This window comes from Falco cherrug, chromosome 19 (genome assembly GCF_023634085.1).
Source record: "Falco cherrug isolate bFalChe1 chromosome 19, bFalChe1.pri, whole genome shotgun sequence".
In the NCBI taxonomy this organism is placed as follows: Eukaryota; Metazoa; Chordata; class Aves; order Falconiformes; family Falconidae; genus Falco; species Falco cherrug.
In genome coordinates, this window is record NC_073715.1 from 1,549,128 (window position 1) to 1,562,616 (window position 13,489).

At 49.0% G+C, this 13,489-nt stretch overlaps 1 protein-coding gene across 1 annotated transcript; it reads right to left on the reverse strand.

Annotated features, from left to right (window-relative positions):
* Window positions 1-13,480, reverse strand: NCSTN (nicastrin). Its single transcript, XM_014276428.2, has 17 exons — window positions 13,317-13,480; window positions 12,967-13,071; window positions 11,406-11,529; window positions 10,761-10,879; window positions 9,550-9,695; window positions 9,205-9,355; window positions 8,622-8,731; window positions 7,651-7,803; window positions 6,164-6,268; window positions 5,910-5,987; window positions 5,601-5,770; window positions 4,307-4,409; window positions 3,956-4,051; window positions 3,356-3,443; window positions 3,067-3,218; window positions 2,532-2,744; window positions 1-1,023 (listed from the first exon to the last, which is right to left on the reverse strand). The coding sequence occupies exons 1-17, from the start codon at window positions 13,441-13,443 to the stop codon at window positions 901-903; spliced, it is 2,163 nt and encodes a 720-aa protein (XP_014131903.2). The 5' UTR covers window positions 13,444-13,480; the 3' UTR covers window positions 1-900.
* Between the last annotated feature and the right edge of the window lie 9 nt (window positions 13,481-13,489).

Below are 13,489 nucleotides of genomic sequence, written 5' to 3' on the forward strand. Positions count from 1 at the left end.
CTCATTAAAAAACACGTTTATTATACCAGTGCCTGGGGATTGACTGAGATCAAGGTACCATCATACAAAGCACTGTTTGGAGCGATCAGCCATCCCTGCCTTGGAGAGCTTACAGTCTAAACAAGAGGGAGTTAATCCCCTGTCCTGTCTGAGGGCATAATGTCTTGCTTTTGCCCAGCTGTAGAAAGAATTCAAAATGTCAATGTCGGTCAAAAACCAAGTAAGACAAACTCTGTTTCTCCCGAGACCAAAACATATTGCAACACCCAGTGTTTTTGGTCCTTTTGGCAGCAACTAAGACAAACCAGGCAATGGGTTAATTTGTAAGTGGAGATTTTTTTTTTTAATTAAACGGAACTATTTATATATATATACAAAACCCAGAAAATATTGCACCATTAAAAAAAGGACATTTTACATCTAATCTTCTGTTAAACATACCTTGCCCTCCCTGCATTGTAGTATAGACAGATTCATAGCAACTGTCAGGACATTAACAGGCAGCCTGTGCTGTCAGACACCACGGAAATCTGCTGGTCCACGTACACCCCAGAGAAAATACCTTTCCCCTTTCCACCTTTGCCTTCATTTAGGCAACACATCCATCACATTGTCGTCTCAGTGGCACTCAGGACCAATCCTCTCAAGTTGCTCAGAAGTAAGGACAAATTAAAAAGAAAGGCTTTGGGAACTCCTCAGTCACAGTTTCTTTAGGGCTTGGTCGGCACGGTTTTCTGGGAAAGTCTCTTACGTCTTAGGGCTCAGTCCCCAGAAGCCGAGCACGGAAGCTCTGGAGAGAACCATTTGCATCCCTATCCAGAGAGAGGGGCATTCCAGTGTAGTTTTATCTTTGACAATTGTAATCCAAGGGCTAGGACTTCTCACGCCCTGAGAGCATCTTCAGTAAGCCACAGCCCCAGGGTCCCGCGGGATGCTAAAAAGTATATCCGCTTTGGCGTTGATAAAATACGTGGCGAGGAGAGAGAAGATCAGAATGGCAACGCCCACAACCAAAGTGATTATCTAGGAAGGGATGAGAAATACACTTCAGCATTGTTGTTACAAACACAGACCCTGCAGCACCTCACAGAATTTGCACTGAATGGGGGGGGGGGGGGCTCCACCAGAAAGCTACAGAGACCAGCTCACCACCGAGGCGCTAAGTATATTAAAATAAAAAGATACTCCAAGGAACTTACAGCCTTAGGCAAAAGCAACTACCAGACACGGACCAGGTCAGCTTTCGTTGTGGTTCCCTGACAGTGCAAGACAGCCCAACACAAACCCATGTTTAAAAGTTGTATCACGGATAAAGGACATATCGTGTTTCAGAGCAGTCGACGCAGTTCGCAAAGATTTTTAGCAAGTATTTAATGTAATACTTTGGCTACTCCTGCATGAACTGTCATCTCCTCCAGCAAGGAAATGCAAACACCTTTAACAGGCACAGTTGCTGGCAGAATCAACACCTGCCGATAGCCTTTGCCTAGCGGAGATTACCTCCTGCTCAGCACCTTTCCTGAAGCTGAAGTGCCAGACCGGTCTAAAACCTCATCAGATTCCTTCCTGCCAACCCTTCTCCTTGCGTGGTAGGACTGCCGCTCCCAGTCTCCCTGAGATATCTCAGAACAGTCCCCACACAGCGTCCAGACACCCACGTGCTGCTACAACTCCCTCAGTACATTTTCTCTCTGGTCAACACTTTGGTGATGGCCGGGCTCAAATTGTGCATCTCCAGGGCACCTGTATCTGCAACAGGCCGAGAGACACGGGCAGAGCGCTGTGCTTGCCTGACAGTGCTAAAAAGGCCCAGTGCCACCCAAACCAACTGCTCCGATTTCAAATAACCACCCCAACAACTGCCTGGGCTTGCAGGGCCTTTGGGTGGCTTAGCCCCAGCACATGATGACGCCAGCATCTGTCCTGACAGGGTATGACATCATTAACAGCCAACCAGAGGGCATCCAGACAGGCACAGAGTCCCAAAGTAACTGTGTGCTTAACCCTTCTTCTGCTGGTGCTTAAGCCACATCACCCCCAGCTCAGGGCTGCTTGGAACGTCAGACATGGAACCAACAGCCGCTTTGTGACAGTTTGGGCAAAATTTCTTTCTGTGCTGTCGAGGGGATTCGATTGGCAGGAAGATCTGGGTTGTGAATCAAGGAAAACACCTTAACGGCTAAACCTGGCTCCCTGTGCTGGGGGAAGGGGTTAAGACTCCCGTCACTTCTATCTTTTATTCACAGAGCTCAGCCTGCTCCTGGGACTCTTGATTATTCTGCACTGTCTAGGCCCCAATGACTATGTTATTAACCCACAAATGGCTGGAGGTGGTAGGGTTATCACCAGCGATGCGTTCTCGGTTACCTCATTTTCAAGGATCAAAGCCTGGCTGCTCTTATCTGGGCACAGAATGATGGCACAAGATCTTGTAACAAACTCTGAACTGTTTCTCCAGCTGTCAGGAGACATTATTCAAAGCTAGCCTCACTTTCTTTCTCCGTTTTCTTTTCAGACGTGCACAAACTCACCTCTAGCTCCTTGCTGGCTACCAGAAATATTCGGGCACGGATCTCTTTCCACCGACTCTCTGTCCATGTGGAGTATTCTGTAGATCCCCACTGTCTCAGCTCAAAGGCGGGAGAGAGTGCTTTGCTTAGGTGAACTGTTGACCGAACACAGTAGGGGATTCGTGACGTGGAGTTAGGGTCCAGGGAACCCTGCACCCAGGCATATTCATACATCTGCAAAGAAAACGGGAGAGTAAGAGACAGCAAACAGCCACTAGCAACCAACCAGGCTATCCCCTTGTTCTGGAACGTTACCTGTGTCTGGGGAGAGAGAGAGCGAGGGGCTTTACTGACTGTTCTTGCTGTCAGGGGATGCTTTTGCCCACTTCTCCCCTGCCCTTGGGCCTTAAGATGCCTCCTTGTTGGAGGAGTTTCCCAGTCCTCCTACGTGTTATTACTAGCAATAGCAAGCCTTCCTAACCAGCCTTCTTCAGAAGCAGAAACCACCTAACTGGACAGCAGATCTGTCCTTGCCTATCATCCCACTCTAACTTACTTCTTTCTCACTGTTGGGTGTCTTTTCAGGGTTCAGGCACTCTTCCTTGGTGAGGTTAACAACAGTGCCGGTGAGGTTGGCCAGGACATACTGCACAAGGTAGGTAGTGTTCACAGGGCTGGAAACGGCAACGTAGTGTTGGGGAACATCACCTGGAACAGTCAGAGAAATGGGATTGGCAGGGAGATGGCCAGAAGCAGGCAATGTTACTATGGCGCTTTAGAAAGCTGCCAGGTAACATATGGGGTCAAACCCATCCCCTTGTTCTTCTTCCCTATGTTGCTCTTACCCAGAATTCCTTTTATGTCTGGTTTAATGATGGACTGAAACCAGGAATTGTTCATTTTAATCAGAAACCCATACAGCATTCGAGTGACCTGGAAAGAGATGGAAATTGGTTTATACAAAGAGGAGAGAAAATAGCACCTTAACAGCTACTCCTCTCAAGATTATTTGGCTGACAGATATTCCCCACTACAGGGGCCAAGTGAAGGAGAGACTCTATGTCACAACTGTATATAATTCAGGATCGAGCCGTGAAAATTGGGTTTGATTCCAGCTCCACCGACTCCTTAGCTGATCCCTGTGGCACACATTGCCATTTCACCTCAGCTCCCTCTTCTGCTTCGTGGAACGAGGATAAAGGAGCTCTGTGTTGTAGAGGGCTTGTGAAGCTTCATGTCTGCCCTGAGATTGAGAGGCAAGGAACTAGAGAAGGGCGAAAGGTTTTTCATTCAGCTGTGGTGGGGAAAGAGAGAAGGGGGGGAGGCAAAGCCCTCACCGAGACAGACAGGACAGCATGCTGTGTAAACACATATAAACAGAGACAGAAGGGAAGTACGTGAGGGCTCATCAGAGATGCCAGGGACTCAATTCCATCTGCTCGTACCGTTTTTGGATCTGCCTGAATAGCAGAGGTGTTGTTGGCTCCCCCTGCAAGCCGGTAGAGAGCACGGGCGACCACTGTGGCAACTTCTGCCAGGGACTGCAAAGGAAGAGTGCTCTGTGTTAATCAAGATAGGCAGATCCAGCAAAACAAGCAAGGAGAGCAAGCCAGAATCTACACATCCATCAAAACACTTACACCGTGCTAGCATTTGAGTGCCTATTACCTCTGTCACTGTACAAAGCGCTCCCGCCTTCTTTCTTCCCTTGTTGAAACCAGCTTGCCCCCTCTCCCCGTGACCCTGCTTCTATCTGCCCCCACCCAAAGCAGCTACAGAAAATGCAAAGTAGGAACCTTGGCTGTGTCTGTGACATACTCCAAGGTCTCCTCAGGGCTAAGCCCCTCGGGGTATTGCATCCGGATGTTCTCTGGAGTGTCGTACATGCTCTGGTAGTATCTGAAAAGAAGAAGGCAAACAGAGGTTGGGGAGGGGCAGAAAGAAACCACAGGGCATGGAATTCAGTTCAGAGTGTGCCTAAAGCAAACAGTGGGAGCAGTCTCCTGGGAGCAGAGATACAGCCCTGCCAAAGCACTGCCCTGCCACACGCTCCTTAAACCATTTAATGAGGCTTTATAATTAACTTGGCCCTTCCACAGCTTCTCCCATCTGAGGATCTCCAAGCAATTTACAAGCTGTGATTAGCTTTCAGGTGGGCGACAGCCCAATCCATTAAATGGGTAGAGAAACTGAGGCAAGGACAACCCATGCGGAAGGTCTCCCGGGAGGAGGGCTTTTGCTGCAAGTCCTGCCAGTGGATTTTATTAATGCCTTATCTTGAAGGCAGCAAGAAATTCCAAGTGAACCCTACGAGAGATTTACACCAAGGTGTCTGCAGCACAGCCAGCTGAACTAGGAACTGGGCTGAGAGCCCACTGCGTGGTCTGTGCATCTGACATTCCCAGCCAGCCTGGGACTGATCCCCCCCGGTGTAAAGCTGGGTCACACAGCAGCAAGTTGTGCTTTTCTCCAAGCCAGCTCTTCTTTAGAGCTGTGCAGATTTAGAGGTGAAAGGGAAGCCCTTAATTGCCACAGAGGTTCTCAGAAACAGCGGAGAAGGACAGAGGATGAAGAGAAAGAGAGGATTTGACAAGTTTAGGGAAGAGGGGAGAGGCATATGTCTGTCCTCTACCCCACATTTCCACTCCAACGTTGAAGAGGAGCTGGGGATCCCCCAGGAACGTGCTGTAGCAGGGTCATGTGGGGTGAATGAAAGTGCCCTTTCCAATGCCTGGGGCTTTTTGCCATCACAAATAGAAAGCTATATTAAAAAAAAAAAAAAAGAAAAGGCAGCTAGCTTCTGGAAGAACAGATGAGGCTTAGGCACGCTCAGTTGCCATTTGCTCACCTCTGGCTTCCAGCCAGCTGTGGGGAACATTTTCTGTACAAAACTGGATTTCTTTCGGTTGTCAGAATAATTATGTTGCGCTTGTTCAATTACATGGCACATGTTTGCTCCTCCACTCCCCCCAGACTGCGGCTCTACATGTATGTTAGGCAGCATACCCCTGGCAGAGGCGCTGCAGGAGCTCAGATGCCCTCTGCCGGCTCCGCTGCCTTTGGCCTGGCCCTTCGACCCCGGAGAAGTACCTGTTCTGGAAGGCAGTCTTGTGGTCCGTTAGGACCACGCCGGGGATGTGCCGGGCCCGAAGAAAGCGCTGGAAGGAAGACGGGGGAAGAGGCTGCGAATATCCAGCTTCCTGCAAAGTCACGCTTGCTCCCGTGCTGCTATTACTCAAAATATCTAGCAAGCTTCTAACCTGAAAGAAGAGAAAATGTTCTGCTATTCTTTCAGATGTGTAATTTCTCTGGAAACGTTAACATCCTGATCATCTGCAGTGTGCTAAAGATCCCACAGCATTTTGGTTAGATGAACAGCTGCAGGTTGCTTTCGATTACCTGCACTTCAACAGACTCATTCAGCCGAGAGACAGGGTCTGTATGCATCCATAGAACAGAGTCATTCCTTAGAGCCACCTGCAAAAAAAAAGCCCCAAACACAGTAAGTACATGACTGGACACCAGTGAGTCTTACAGAGCAGGGTAGTCTAGTCCAGGGAAAACCAAAACCAGTGAAAAGCTGGCTGGGAAAACCACAGCTAAATTATCACAGAGAAACAGGCAATAAAAAAGTCCCCTAACTTATCCCACACCTGATTCAACTCCACAAATGAATGAATGTTGTCCAAGCGGAGAGGAAACTTGTCTTTTTCCATATCATACACCATTCGTGAGCTGCCAATGTAATCAAAGGTCTCCTGCAACAGGAAAAAAATATCGTACATGAATCGCACACAGATAGCTGCCTGGCACAGCGGCAATGTTTGAGAGGCTGAGGTGGACCAAAACCAAGCGTCTGAGGGCCAACTACTGCACCAAATATTTCTGAAGCTTCGCAAAGCCTGGCACACACCAAACCACCAAAGCAAATATTACATTGTGCCTGGCTCCAAAGACCAAGGTATTGTAGGAAGGGACGGAGGCAAAGGACAAAAACGAAGGCAAACGGCAAAAAACCAGGGGACAGCTACTGAATTCCACAAGCGAAAAAGGCACAGAGCCAGACTTACGCGGGCTCTTACCGATATCTTACAAGATACTGTTATTGTGAGTAAAAGCAGAAAGGCATTAATACAGCCTTTACTCTGGCGTAAGTCATCCTCTTCATTTTTTGGTATGGAGAACAGCAAGTCAGGGAAAAGGGAAATTCTCCATGCTAGAAATTAAACACATGAAGCTTTCCAGAAAGGAAGGGTCTCTCTTTCCCTGGAAAAAAGGGAGGGAAGGCTAGATGACAGACCCGAGTTTGTCAAGGGAGCTGCAAGAAGCTGAGCATTGCCTGGGGAAGAATAGGTGCCCCTAAGAAGAGAATCCCCACGACAAAGAACGGCAATGAAGTCAGCCAGCCCCCAGACTTCCCCCTTGACTAATTCACAGTCGAGTCTTATCATTCCTCCTATGACAGAGAAGGTCCATTCCATAGCGCTAGATGCCCGTCTCCCCCAGGGAAATTCTGACTAGGGATATATGCGCTGAGGAGGGTGAATGAAGGAATCACATGGCCACAGCGTGGGGCTGTGGGAGCCAGTTTCACAAAGCTGCACAAAAGAAGCCATCAATGTAGATGCCTTGAGGGGAACATCAGCTGTTGGCCATCAGTCCCTCCTCCACAGGCTTGTTCTGCTTTTCCACAGCTGCCAACTCCAGCGCTGGGCTCTCAGAAATGAGCTACATTTTGCTGCTGTCAACACATATATTTTTAATCTAGCCTTTTCTGGGCTTCATTTCAGAATTTAGAGCCTGACCATTGCAGTTCATCCTGAATGGGGGTGAGGCAGAGAAGAGAGGTACCACCAGGCACTCTGGGAGGAGAGAGGAGGGAAAGCAAAGTTTGAGTCATTCATCCAGAATGAACTGTGGGGCAGAATATGGGTTGCCCCAGTGGAAGCTCCATCTGCTGTTGTTATCCCAGTGCAATTAAGATCCTGTTATCACTGGGGGAGCAGAGAGAACCACAGTGTGGGGCTGCAGACAAATGATTCTGCAAAAACAGTAGGGAAAAAGTTCACGTGCAGGGAGCCAAGGACTGATTTGCTACCTTAGAACAAGCCAAATGGTGGAGCGATGCCGCTGCTCTTACCCCTTGGAAGAAGGTGAACATTATATTCCTTTGCAGCAAATGAACATCTGACACTTTATGAAGGGCTTCAGCAGCAGCCAAGTGGGTCACAAAAGAAGAGACAGCACTGTCTGCCCCGGGTGCAATGTTCCAGAAGAAGGAATGGCTGTCAATCTGTAAGCACGAACAGGAGGTGTAAGAAACTTGCACATAGACAGAGGAATTCTGTGTTGAGAAAGCAAATCTATCACCTTGCTCCTATCCCACTCAGCCTACTGGTAAGGGAAGAATCGAAGCACCCCACCTAACGAAACTTAAAATACTGACTACACTGCTGTGGCAGTCCTGAGGCCTCAGAGCCCTGCTGCCACCCCCCCCACTCAGCCCTAACCCCAGAACTGAGAACAGCAAGTGTGCCATGATTTTAATGCACTGTTCAGCATGAGTCTCTGAGATGGTGACAAGATGGAGTTTGGAACTTGCATCTCTGGAGAGTGTAAAAGTGACTGTAACACTGACTGCTAGACAGGGAAGCGAACTTCTTTCTCAGCTTTGACACTGACTTGACACACAACAAAATCTTCATGTGATTCAGCCTCTCCCCCCCAAGAAGCACAGATGAGCTAACCATGCCATCTCCCTCTCTGCAACACTTCTTAAGGATGCAAAATATCTTAGGAAAGTGTTACAGACACTGACTATTTCTACTTGTCTAGTTCCATCAGTGAAGAAAATGCTGAAAAAAACCCCCTCACATAACAAGACAGAAAGAAACAAAAGGCAGATGTCCTCATATCGAAACAATGGGTAAACCCACCAACTAAAAGGCTCGTACTTGCAGAAGCACAGCAGCCAGTCAGATCTAAAAGGTTTGGAACATGGGAAGAAATGAAAATATATGAGAGAAGTATATTCCTATGAAAGTCGAAGCCCACATCTTCCCAGAATCCTTCCAGTCCATGCTCTACAAATCAAGATTAAGAGGTACCTACTCGTGTAGCGACAATAATAACTTCCTTCTCAGGATCAACTTTTCCAGAGGAATTGATAGGTTGCAAGGTGCTCCACACATTGTAATCAAGAAGAGGATCACATACCACCTCTAGGAAGCAGAAAAAACATTGCTTGAGTTGAGACAACAGCAGTGACAAGTGAGAAATGAGATTTCTGGTCAGCTGCAGCTCATCGGTAGCTCTATCAGATGAACAAACTTTTGCTCAGCAGCAGTGAAGTCCCAGCCCCAGGAACATCACGGGCAAAATATTCACCAGGACCAGGATTTTGACTAACGTACACAGAGTCTAATGGAGCAGCAATCTCAGAGCCATTCCAGATGATCTACGTAGCAGCTATCAGGTGCCTTTCTCAGCCAGCATCTCTTCTATGTGTTATTTTCCGAACCGATGACAAACCTAGCCCAAAATTCCTTACCACTTCAACAGTGTATCCTGAAAAGGCTAAGCAGGCAAACAAGCCTTTAAGGGAAACTCTAAAATTTTCTTTCTTTGCACAACTGTATTCCACTGGGATTTTTACCACCAGCCTCGTCCCACAAGGAAAGAGGATTCTGCTCACCTGGATTAATGCTGAAGGTGCTTTGGAGGGAGCTGCGTCTCATGCAGGTGACAGTGCTGGTGACAGCGTGCATGTGGGAAAAAAGCTGCATGGCACAGAGAGGGTACTCGGGGCCAGATCCATCACGAGGGACATTATGGTCTTGATAACACTGGATGGAAATAAAAATCATTACAAAACTTAGCCCTTCTGTAATAGCACTGCGTACTGCAAATAAAATGGGACCATGTATTTTTACTGTATAGACTTCCACATCTAAGTGGAGAGAAAACAAAACTTCTCCCCCCTTTGCTGGACTGTGTGGTGGTTCCCCTCTCCTCCCTCCTCGCTGAGGAAGCACAGTACCTGCTTAATAACTTGTGTCTCATTGGCATCTTCAAGGAGAAAAATAGGGAAGTCAAAATCCTCATAGGAAAGCCCACTCCCCACAGGATTCCACACAGTCTTATTGCAGTGTGCAAACTGAGGGCCATAATCTTTGGAATAGACACCTGGAAACAGAAAGAAATGGGCAAATCTGAGCCTGCAAGAGAATAACAGACTGCAGGAGAGGTAGGGCCTGCTGAGCAAATAGCAGCAAATACAAAATGAGCACCATTATGGGCTGAGGAACCAGCTGACAAAAGCTTGGAGAGACAGAGTTGGTCACTGCATGCGGCAGAGTGGCAGAGACAGAGCACTGTGCCACGCAGAGAGAACGAGTAACATGCACACTTGAAGTCATCACATGCCAGGAGGCTGGCATGAGCACTCAGTGAGCATTTATCACATGCTGAGAGAGCGGAGGAGGCACACAGAGAAACATTATACCTCAAAAGGCAGAACATACAAACCCGCATTTTCTGAGCTCATCATGTGTTGGAAGTACCCCTCAGGCATCCATAACGTGCCAATCATTTTAACACCTCAATACTGTGCAAACAGCATGAAGGCAGAGACACGACAAATGCCAGCACACGGAACTCATCACAGGAGCGCACACGGCATCCTGCACAGCAGAAAGCCTTGTGCAAACTACGGAAGGTGTAGCAATTTCTCCCCTCAAAGCGCAATACAGTTAAGTTTGCTGCATGAAAAAACAGCGAAATGAAAACCTAACTGAAACCACAGAGGGAATTCAGGGAGGCAAAATGTCATCTTAGAAAGTAGCGACTGGCCCAGGCAGAGAGGTAAACGCACCCTCCGCTCGATCTATGCAAACACAAGACGCTTTAATGACTGAGTGTGGACAAAGTATGAGTTTCTCACACTAAAGAAAAAGAAGTTACAACAACCCTTGGTCAGGTTTAACACTTTAGGGACTTAATGCTGTTTTAGCCAGCTTATCTAACAGTCTTCCCCTCAACACCTGCCCCAGCCCTTGCTGAGACATGACAGGATTCCAGCTCAGACAAACTACTCTGAAAGAACATATTGAACCTGTCATCTTAAACATGATTTTATGTTAAGTGTAGCTACAAGTTCAGCCATCCTTGGCACTTCTTTCTTTGGCCATATGATGTAGAGGCACCATTTCTCTTCCTCCCAACAAGGATGAAGACTTAACATTTCCTTACCAAACCCATCGTTGGGGCACTTCAAACCAGGAGAGAAGCCCTGGGGAGGGCTAGGTTTGGCAGTGGCCACAGCAAGGCCTGACACGCGTGAGGTTCCCTTCAGCTGCAGCATTACCCTCCTGGAAGAGAGAAAATATGACTGAAATGACAAATTCATTAATGAAGAGTTACAGTCCAAGACATGCTAACACTGACATTATTACGATCAAGCATGTGATGATGCTTTTGATCAAAACCACTATGTCCCTTTTTCTTTAATGTTCTCAGAACTGCGTAAGATTACAGACACAGCAACAAGCAGAAAACTTCAGCCACTTCTTTCCTGCTCAACCCAGGAAGAGATGTGACCGATCTTAATCACATTGTTCAATGAACTTCAGTAACTTCTACCGTGATGAACACGGCATGAGAATTCAGAGAGAGCAGAGCTCTTCTAACAGCAAAGCAGCCCACTTAAGAAGAAATAAATTCAGGCACTAAACCACAGTAAAACTACAAACAACCTCGCTATACTGCAGTGCAGTATCAAGGCTGATCCTGCCATCTGTTACTTGAAAAATGATGTTTTCATCACCAGACTAGAGACCCACGTTGGTCTTCTAGACTCCACTCACCCTGGGGAGATAAAAACTGGTGATGACTGACCTGTTGAAGAGGTTCCCATCTAGCAGTATCATGTAGGGTGGATGCGGGCCATCAGCAAGCACCCAGTTCAGGTCCTCCTCCTTCTCAACCACATGGATCACGCCCGTGTCTCCACTGATGGAGGCTGTGGAAAGAGAGTGGGCCCTCCGTGTTTCCCAGGGATCTACTTCATTCACACCCTCAACCCACCCCAGAATAGCAGGGCAGTATGCCACTAAGGGCTTTAGGGAAGAACAGCTCGTGGATTTAGAGGGCTGGAGGGAGCAATCTGGTGAAGTGGCACTATTTAGCTAGAGCAAGACAGAAAAAGGAGCAGTGGTTTTAGTAGGGGGAAAAAACACCGCTGAACAGCACAGATTAAGAAATAAGCACTCACACTCTGAAAGCATCTTTTAAGCACATCAGGACCTTCAGCTAAGCACTATGAGTCTCCTGTGACTGAAGAGCATAAGGAAGGATAGCAGGAAACTGAGGCCCTGAGGCAGAAAGGCACTTGGAGGGGACAGGACCTGCCTCAAGTACCACAGCCCCAGCAGCAGTTCAGTGCTGCCCCTCAGCAAAAAGATTGCAAATTCAGAAACTGAGAGCTCAAAGACAGCTCAGCCTGAGGCCTGGAGGAGCCCAGGGGGCAAAAGATTGTGACAGCAAAGGGGATTAGCAAAAAGCAGGTCCACTGCTTGTCATTTTGCTCTGTTCCAAAGAAAACAGACGATGCACAAAGCACTTTCATAAGAAGCTACTGATAAAAACAAGCACTTTGTCAACCCGCAGAGTTAGTAACTGCTGCCGTTGTCAGAAACTGCCTGCAACTGGGAAAATGGGATGGCATACGGCTGTCCGCCCGAACAGCAGGCGCACACAGAGCATGGAAGAGGAGCCAGAGAACTTTGTACCCTCGGTTATTTGACAGCCCAAGCGCAGCTGTGCTACCCTGTAGCGGCAGCTGACAATCTCCGCTGCAGGGACTGGCTCACTGCGGAAGCAAAACGAAATGGGAAATGAGCAAAATGCTGACTCACACTAACTTCAGCCAGGAATACTGCATGAATGGGGTTCCCTTATCTTTTAACAGTCATGCAGTCCTGCCTTTGCCATTTCAATATGACAAAAAACCCCTCACCAGTTAACAAGCACTGCACAAGCAGCTCAGCCAAACATTCCACTCCTTTCAGATGTCGCTTCCTCACTTCTTCGCTCCCTGCTCCCTTTCTTTAGTACCTTGTTAAGCCCTAACACACCCTGCAGTGCTCACAGCTTTGCCGCGCACCCCTAGAACCTGTGGCCTGGCTTTGTCCTGTGTGCGCATTGACTGCATGAGCTCAAAACGCTGCTCTCAGTCTTGGCAGGGATTTTTGAGGTCTGTAGGAACACAACCTCTCCAAGACCTCCACCCCTCGATTTAGCAGAAGCAGGTCAGTGCATTCAGCACGACTAGAGCCGGATTGGAAGAGAAGGGCAGTACCTATCTAGGCAAGTCCAACGGCGGGGCAGCACTCACACCGCATCGCCCACGGCGTGCCCAGCCCAAGGAGCAGCCCCAGGGCCCCGCAGCAGTACTCACACTGGCAGCCGATCTGGTGGGTGGCATTCAGGAGGCGAACGCACGGTGCCGTTTTGTTCAGGGGGATGTAGATCTTCCTCTCAACAGAGTTCCCCTGGCAGGAGCCTGGGGAGAAGACACAGCCGCACCTCAGAGGGGGCAACCCGGGGCTCCTCGCATCCCAGACGGCTCTCCCCAGCTCGGGGCGGGGGAAAGGCGAGCCCCTCCGCAACTCAGAGGACAGGCGAGGGCTCCCAGAGCCGCCATCTCCAAGGGAGCCAGGCGAGGCCCTCCCTACCTCCTCCTCCTCGCGGAGCGGTCCCACACGGGGGAGGCCAGGCCTGCCCCGTCCCTCTCCCAGCCAGGCTCACCCGCTGCCAGCACGGCCAGAAGCAGCCCCCGGAGCAGCCCCCACCAGGCCGGGAGCGAGCCCCGGCAGCTCCTCGCAGCGACCTCCATCCGCCGGCTGCCCCAGGCTCTCCCCACTGCCGCCGCCATCTTCCCAGCCCTTCCGGTTCCTCCACGGCGGCCACGCACAGGCGCC